Source organism: Glycine soja, chromosome 8, assembly GCF_004193775.1.
Source record: "Glycine soja cultivar W05 chromosome 8, ASM419377v2, whole genome shotgun sequence".
NCBI lineage: Eukaryota > Viridiplantae > Streptophyta > Magnoliopsida > Fabales > Fabaceae > Glycine > Glycine soja.
Window position 1 is genome coordinate 9,179,135 of NC_041009.1, and position 9,070 is coordinate 9,188,204.

Genomic DNA, 9,070 nt, shown 5'->3' on the forward strand with positions numbered 1-9,070 from the left:
GTGAATAAGTATTATGTATTGTTAGAAATGTTACAAAATATAACAAAAAAAAGTTAGAAATTTGTAACATACAATATGGCATATACAAATAATACAATCCATTATGTATATTCAATAATATAAAAAAAAAAGTGTGTTAACTTTGTTTCCACTAGCGAATTGCCAAAAAGCGCGGGTATAACCGCATAATCCATCGGTTCAATTTAATAACTTATAATCTCCAATATAATAAAACATAAATAAATAAACTATTGTTCAAATAATTTATCAAATGGCCCATTAGCTCAGTTGGTTAGAGCGTGGTGCTAATAACGCCAAGGTCGCAGGTTCGAGACCTGCATGGGCCAAAAGTTTGTTTTTTCATCTTTCTTTTTGTGAATTGTTAAACGAGGCGTGGACCTTCACGGGGTTCTTTTATTTTTTTTCTTTTCCGGTAAATTAAACTTATTGGTTTTTTCCTTTTCCGGTAAATCAAATCCATTGGTTATTAACATAAAAAAAAAACTTATTGGTTATTTTATGGGGCAATTGTAATATTTTTTTTTGGGTAATGGCAATTGTAATATCTTTATTGGAATGGCCTCTAATGAAGAAGTAGCGAAGGTATTGAAATATAAAAATATCTATATATAAATAATCTTTTTTAGTAAGTGTATTGGTACTAATACCAGTAAATATGAATAATCTTACACGCGAGTGCATAAATATGAATATGTTATTTTTAAACCTTCAATGACTTGATTTAATAAGTTATAATAATTTCGGGGCTTTCATTGTAATTTTATTGTTTTAGTAGTTCTAAATCTAAATTTTATATTAATTATATCAATTATTAATAAAATATATTAATTGCATCATTTATTAAATAAAAAAAGATTAGTTTACTTTTACAATATTGAAATTATATTATTTTTTTCTTTGAATATTATTTTCAACATGCAAGTTCTCAAAAAAAAAAAAATTCCAACATGTTTTTTTTTCCAGCATATTTTCATCATGTTAAGTTATGTTGGATTGGTGTTATAAAATGAAATGAATCAAAATATAATGGGATGAAATGAAATAAAAATTTTATAGTATTGTTTGAATGGATCATGATTTTTTTTATTTGTAGATATTAGTCGTTAATTATTAATTTTTTTTAACGGAAATATCGAAATCACAATCTTCTCTTCATGTCTTTCTTCTTTTATTGTCTAATTAACCTTACAACTCCCGATAAAAAAAATCTTAAATCAAACCACCCAAAACTAGCTTGTCTCATTTAACAATCCCAACTTCCACATTTATGTCTTCCCATGTGTTTGTTTTGGCAGCCCACCAGTTCTTAAACCCAAAGACGACGTCCCATGCTGTCAGGAAACTGAAAAACACAAGGATTTTGTGTCTCCTCATGAAATGTATTGTCAAAGAGGTTTCCTTTTGTCATCATGGTGTCAAAAATTTTAACTTTTCTTAAAGTTATGCGAAGGTATTGATTGATGACCTCTTTAGTATTTATTAGCTGGATTTGTCCCCAAAGGGTTTGGTATTAGGAGTGCAGATCAAGCTACGAATAAACTAAAATATCCAAATTGGGAAACATTGTTACCCAATTGCTTGAGAATTCCTACTTAATTACTCATGCTATATGTTCATGCTCAACTTTTACTTTAAAATTAATTTGAAGGTACAGATTATTATTTTCTGCCATCATATATGGTGTATTATACCAAGAATAAACAAGCTTTTTTATTTTTTTTCAGATGCACCCTCAGATCAATGATGCGATCACAAAATTTGGCTATTTGATGCTTAGGATGCATAGAGATTACGGTGATGGTCGTTGGAAAAATATGTGTAAGTTAGTGATCTATCTCAAGTTGTGTGGGATAGACACCCGCAAGGATTTGCCCTCACCCCCAAAAAGACCGATATCTACTAAACTTGAATGAAAAAAAAAAAAGAAGTTAATTCCACAATTACAATAGAAAAAACTTTTATTGGGATTGTACCGTTGTGATAGTGAGTGGGTATGGAAACGACAGACATTATTGGCTAGAAGTAATATCCAGTCCTGACTTATTGCCTATCTATCTCGTGAACCCTAGTAAAAAAACATCCAAGTACTTTCTATGATCGAGTTACCCGAAAGAAATAAGAAATTTCTAAGTTTCCAACTGATACTTATTAATGGTAGTTGTTTTACCCTAATCACGTGAGATACATCTGTCAGACATTGCATAAAAAATTTAAATATTTTTTTGTTGCATTTTCGTAATTTTTTAAACTTTTTTTATAAAAAAAATTGCATTGATTGCATGAATAATATTTGTGTCCTGTATTTCTTGAACTGTTGTTTGCCTAGAAAATGAACAACTCAGTTATAAAAAAAAGAAAATGAACAGCTCTTCCGTTATAACCATTATCTATTACCTCGAGCGGGACAGCTGAAATTTTATGAAAAATGTTGTTTGAGAAATCATCATGTGGGCTAATTAGGCTGTGTTTAAAGGTTAACCACATATTTTAATGGTCAGGTTTTTTTTACTGAAAAAAAACTTTAATGGGTCAGGTTAACGAGCAAATTAAGCAGCATATTCCCTAATTATCTGCCATCAGATATCAGTTGTTGCAAAGTTTGAACCGATCACTGTTCCAACAGAGCCAGTCAGTTTATATTTGACAAAAATGAAATGCAAGAAGAAATAAATCTGACACTCAAAGTTTCTCTTTTGTGGGGCCCTTAAAATCTGATTATCTCATACCCCACCACTCTCATTCTCTATTCCTAGATCAAATTAATGAAGATCATATTGCTATGCTACCCTGTTGGCCAAATGACATGTGGGTCCAAAATGGCCATGGCTCTGTGCTCTTTCTGCTCTCACACCCATACTTTGTGGCTCCCCTCCACTCCACCCAGACTTATCCCACGAGCCTCCCTATTGTCATCGATAGTCAATTACTTGATTGGCTCGTCTCTCCCATTGCATCCCTGCCCCATCATCAATCATGCACACAAGCCAGGCTTACCTTAGACTCATTTTTCTATCAAATCCAAGGTTTTGAATTCAAAATCAATCATTAAATAGGTGGAACTAATAACACTCTCCTCTGAATTCAAAATCAATCATTTTTTTCTTTCAATTATATATGTTTTTTTATTTATTTATAAAATTTCAACTTAAAATCTTATTTAAAAGTTTAAATTATAATTTTAAGATTCTAAATGAAAAATAAACATGTGATTATAAAACATAACTTAATTTTAGTTTCAATATCTAATGACACAAGTTTTAGTTTAAACACCAAAATATAAAAATAAAAATGTTTCCTTAAAACGAAACCCTTTCCTAAGCAAGTAAAGTGAGATACCGGTCAAATTAACTGCATGTGGATGCATTCTCATTTATTCATTTCAAAGGAAACATATCCATATTGAAATATAGACAAAATTTAGATAAATCTCTTCATTGCTTATAGTATTATTCTCTTGCGAACATCATAATGTCAACTCATTTTTATACTTACAAAGACATGATAAGGTAGTTAAAAAACATGACATAATATATTATCTTTTTATTACAGGTTAGAGAATAATACCACAAACACTCGGCGGAACCTTATCATCAAAATCTTTTCCGTAAAATAACCACAAACTTTAATCTTTACTTTTTACAACGTTTATAATTGAGCACTACGACAGCATTTGGTTAAGTAATCAAGGCTATGCTTATTGAAGTAAAACTTAACATACACTCCAGTCAAAACAACCTAATGATTATGCTTTGAATCATTACTCCTTACTCCTATACTTGGCAAATTAAACCAAGTATTGTAATTAATAATCAACTGAAAGAGACTTATCCTTCGTTATTTACACTGCATTACCTGTTATACAAGATGATTTACAGTTGACATCGCTGATAACAGAAGAGAAACACAGAAATTGAGAAGGTGTATATACCAAATGTATAGTACTATAAATTCCATGAAGAGTGTCTAACAGAGCACCTGAAGCATCCCTACTCTTGAGGCCAAATGTACAATAGCAACTTCAAAAATGCCTGATTATACAGGAATTATGAATTAATACTTTGGTATCCATCCTTTTAGTCCCCCTCCTCAAGTAATAATACAGAAAATGAGTTGTCAAGTATTCATTTAATACTCCTATTAGATATTTTATATCTAATTAATAAATTTATAAACATTTATTGTATATACTTGACAACTCATTATGAGTATTATACTCATAATATTACCATGACATGGGATATACTAATACAGTAATTAACAGTAATAATTAATACGTATTAGGAACTGGCCGAAGAACCCACTAGAGAGAGGTAAACCTGACTCTGTATCACTGTCTTACCGATTTTGAAACCCGGCACCACCGTGAAACCCACCCTAAGCTCGCCGGAGCTGGAATCAGAGGATTCCCCGGCAGAAGGCGAAACAGATTCTTCCGTGACACTCTCCATGTACACCTCAGAGAACCTCGAGTTCTTCTTGATTTGAAAAACAGTGACATCATCGTCCTGAAACGACAACGCCAAACAATGCAGGGCCCAAACGCGCTTTGCCATCTCTGCAAAGGAAATGAAGAAAGCAGAATCTGGGTACCCTCCAGAGTTCACCACCTTCCTCTGGTTCAAGTTGCCGAAGAAGGAGCACTCCATTTTGGCGTGCACCACTTGAAGGTACTTGGATTTCAAGAACTTGGAGAAGGAAGAATTTGGGTTGTGGGTTAAGTACTGTTTCGGATTCAAAGATTTGAGCCTTTTGAATTTGTCAAAGTAGAGGTTTTCTGCTCCTTGGTTGTGTAAGTTTTTGTCTTCTTGGACGTTGAAGTTTGGGTAGTTGAAGCCTTCAAACATCGTTATGCAAACAAACGATTCAAATGCGAAGGTTTGGTGAGTTGGTTTGTTGAAAACTGCGTTTGGATGAATGAACTTAACCGCTGCTTCGAGATCCCAATGAGCAGATTCCATTTCCGCGATCATAATCTTGGAGAAGCTTCTAACTGATCTTAAAGAGTGGTGAAGGAAATGAACAAAATGGGATGGACTCAACGACGAAAGTGTGAGGTTATCAAACAATGACAAGGAGCCACTCGAGTTGAGTTTCTTCTCAAGCGATTTGTTGAAGGAAACACACTCGTCGAGGTGTTTTTTGAGCGATGAGATGTTATTGTCCTTGAAATCAACCTCGGCTTCGAGCCTCTTGATGGTGATTTCGTAGGTTTTCATGAGACTTTGTTGTTCCTGGATCTCCGCGAGCATAATGGTGACTTGCGGCGAAAGATCAAGGTCCCTTTTCAAGAACCTGCGCTTCAACTCCGATATGGCTCTGAGTTCATCCACCACGGCTTGATCCGCGGCTTGAATGGACTCGTTGTTGTAAGGGTGCTGAGCCATTTGGAGTTCTGCATATGCTGCTTTGATGGTGGTGACTCCAGCGAAGAGTCTTGCAATTAGAGCCTCCATAATTGCTCTATTCTTGTTGTTTCCTTGGTGGGGTTTCTTGTTCTGATCGGTGAAGAGATCTTCCTTGACTTTGAGGTGGGAATTGAGCATGCAAATGCCATTGTTTGAAGCGAGTTTCGTTGCACTTCGGAGGCTCATCACCTTCTGGAATGTCTTTGCCAGTTTCTTGCTCCTATTGCTCAGTGCTGATTTGGGCTTCATGGTTTCCATTATCTCAAGACAAAGATTTTGTTGTTTGAAGAAGCATAAGAGTTTTGTGTGTGTTCACAGAAAAATTGGTGAAATCCAATAACAAAGGGAGAGAAAATGTTAGCAGTAGCAAAAGGAGATTTTGGTTGGAAAAGCAGGTGCAAATCTTTGACTACAACACTATCAAATCAGAGTCTTTGAGCAAAAAATAGAGATTGGTAGTGTGGTGATATTAATATATAAACATGAATTAAGGAACTAATGGGGGGAGATTAAGCAAATAGGAGTGTTTATAAAGCGCGGGAAAAGGAAAAGGACGAATGCTTTAGCTTTCTCATGAAAGATGTTATAAACTCGAAGTAGGCTTGTAGTACAAGAACTTTGACATACAAGCCACTGATTATCTACTTTTCTTTTTTTATTTCCTTTGCCTACTTGTATTTGGGATAATCTATATCTGTATAGCTAGCTACCTAGAGAGATGATAGTGTGGGGCGTATTGCCTTACGTGATTGATGGGTATGATCTAATTGTGGACCCTATTGTAATATATAAATTGTATGCAAGGAAAAATTTATATAATATATATATTATTAAAGAGAAAATAGAAAGATTAGAATATTTTTTTTAAAAAATTGTTTTTTTCTAATTACTTTAATTTTAAAAAATTTAGATTATTTGTTTAACAGGCTTTATAGAACAATTCATCAATTAATAAAAGTTTAAACTAATTGAAAAAAATTCTACCGTTGCAAGAACTGTACGTGGAACTGTGATGCTTGTGACTGATGGAAAACATTATGAAACATGTGAGGGGCTATAGGACTCCGGGAGCTGTGTTTTTATGTTCGTAAACTAGAAGGTACAGGTACTGAAATGTTAAATATCTTTTGATTTGATTTGGAAAAGCAAATGATGGTTAAGCACTCTACAGTAATTAATTATTTTTGTATATGAACAATAGTTAAACTAGATTTTGAACCGTTTTCGTTTTTCATTTTTCCATATGGCATCACAACAAAAGATTCAATTAATTATAGGAACTGGTACATTGTAGGTATATGAATAGGAACGGCTACATTTGTGTAGCTAACCTGAATAAAGTTTACCATTATATCCAGGCTTTATGTTAAAAATAAAAGATGCGTATACATATAGCTTTTATTTGTGGGGGACACTATAGTCAGAAACATTATTGTGGTTTCCAAAAAGCTATTTCGATGGTAATAAAAACTCAAAAGGCCAGGGATGTAGGAATATTAGATAAGCAGGCAAGCAGCACTGCAACCAGCAGAGAAACAGAAACATGGAAGATGCTCTGCATGCATCTTTTTATTCAATATATAACACAACTTTTTAAAAGTGAAAAAATGAACAACTAATGTAAAAACTAAACAGTTATTAAGTTACTTTTCTTTTGGTACATATCAATGTTGTCTATCTTAATTTTACGCGAGACGATTCTAGATATAATTAATATATGTAATAAAATTTTCTTAATTAAAATATTTAATGTAACTATATATATATATATAAATATATAAAAGACTTATACTTAAGATTATTTATTAAATTAAAATAACATTGTGTTATTTGATCATGCATTTACTAGTATTAAACTACATTTTTTTATTTTTATAAAAAAAATATGATGACAAGTTTAGTAATTTAAAAAAGAATATTTTTTAGTTATTTTAATTTAATTAATAATCTCAATTTTTAAATATGTCAATTAAACATACAATGGAAAAATATTATCATTTATAATAATTCTATCCTTGAACAATTTTTATCTCCATGAAAGTTACATGTAACATATGCTCCAAGTCAAAATGAGAAAGCACCAAGCAGAAAATGTTGACATGTGATAAGTACTTCCAATTCTTTTCACACTAAAGTATACAAAATAAGCTAACACTTTATTTATAATTTAAAATAATTTCCACCAAACCCTTACAAATATCATTGTTTGATTTATTTTTTGGTGGATTATTATTCTTTTTTTCTTTTTGATCGGCATGGATTATTATACTTGTTAATATGGAGGTTTGCTACTATTCATATTTCACAGACATTGTCTTTGCTGAAAAATCTTATATACCGATTCTGTGTCCAATGTCCATTTGTTGATGTTCAGCTCAAAGCGCGAAACTCTTTGCCATATGTCCACTGTAGTCTGTAGACATACAATCAAAGAAGCTGAGCACGAGAGAAACCAAAAAATAAATTGATTGTGATGAAAAAAATTGTAAGTTTGTGAGAATTTTTTTGTTTAAATATATATTGTTGGTTTTTGAAAATATTTTCAGTCACCATAATTTTCCCTTGACCCCTTAATTAACACTGTTAATATTATAAAATACGGATTTGCAAAAAGAAAAGAAGAGTCACGTTTTCTTTTCAGTGGTTTGAGGAGAGGAGCTGTCTCTTGTGTGTCTTCGAATACGGCAAATGAAGAAGAGTTAGACTTTTTCTTCACGTTTTCTCAATATTTGCAAAATTGTTGACAGAACAAGAAAAGAAACAAAACCATGTGCTTCCATTTTTACGTGAAAGGACTCTGGCTTTTCTTTGATCTCGAGTATTGAATTAAAATGAAACAAGATTGCATATATTATATATACAAGTAGAATCTTGTCTTGTATTGGAATTGCAATTTCAATTTGATATATATCTTTGTTTAATTAGTTCTACTTAGCTGTAGTTCATGAATCCCACTGAAGCCAACAATGGGACCAAGGTTGCACATTGGTGGGAAAACATCACAAAAGAGACAGCCGAAAGGATGATGGTGACTGAAATATAGCCTTAGGTCTTAATTAAACTTACAGGAGATGGGGTACAACATAGTCAACTTGGGACAGTAATGGTTTATAATAATATCATTGCTTTGTCTTCTTGAAAAATGATACGAACATATAACTAACAAGTTTGAGTTGTACAAAAAAAGCATGATCATTTATCACTTGCATTATTTGACTTTAAGCAGAACTATGTGACGAATTAATCTTGAATGCCAATTAACGTTAACGTTAGGGATTATCCAAGACATATATAACTATTCTTTTAGTTGGATTTTGGAGACCAAGACGACGTATAACTATTTTTTTTTTTTCTGCGGACAGTTGCTGATATGAAAGAAAAAGATTAGCCCAAATTTTAAGTTGTTCTTTTTCGCCACCTACTCTCTAACCCCACTAAGCCCAAATTCATCGCGGAAGCAATATTTTATTTTTCTAAATTTCTGGCGCTTAAACTAAAGAGTGTTGCTAGGTGCACCAGCAATAATGCTGGGTACACCTAACAACAATCTAAACTAAAAGGTGGTAAAATGGGTCTACTTGTTATGGCTTGTTCCACCATTAGACTAGTCAAAAAATAGGTAGGGCCAGTTGTCTTAGATTGGT

The 9,070-nt window shown here is 32.6% G+C and overlaps 1 protein-coding gene and 1 non-coding gene across 2 annotated transcripts; one reads left to right on the plus strand and one right to left on the minus strand.

Annotated features, from left to right (window-relative positions):
* The first annotated feature begins 273 nt into the window (after positions 1 to 273).
* On the plus strand, positions 274 to 347 carry TRNAI-AAU. Its single transcript has one exon. It is a non-coding gene; the product is annotated as a tRNA-Ile (tRNA).
* A 3,574-nt stretch (positions 348 to 3,921) lies between these two features.
* LOC114424339 (protein GRAVITROPIC IN THE LIGHT 1-like) lies at positions 3,922 to 6,056 on the minus strand. The gene has a single exon (XM_028391180.1). It carries the CDS (start codon positions 5,682 to 5,684, stop codon positions 4,299 to 4,301), a length of 1,386 nt encoding a protein of 461 aa, XP_028246981.1. The 5' UTR covers positions 5,685 to 6,056; the 3' UTR covers positions 3,922 to 4,298.
* Between the last annotated feature and the right edge of the window lie 3,014 nt (positions 6,057 to 9,070).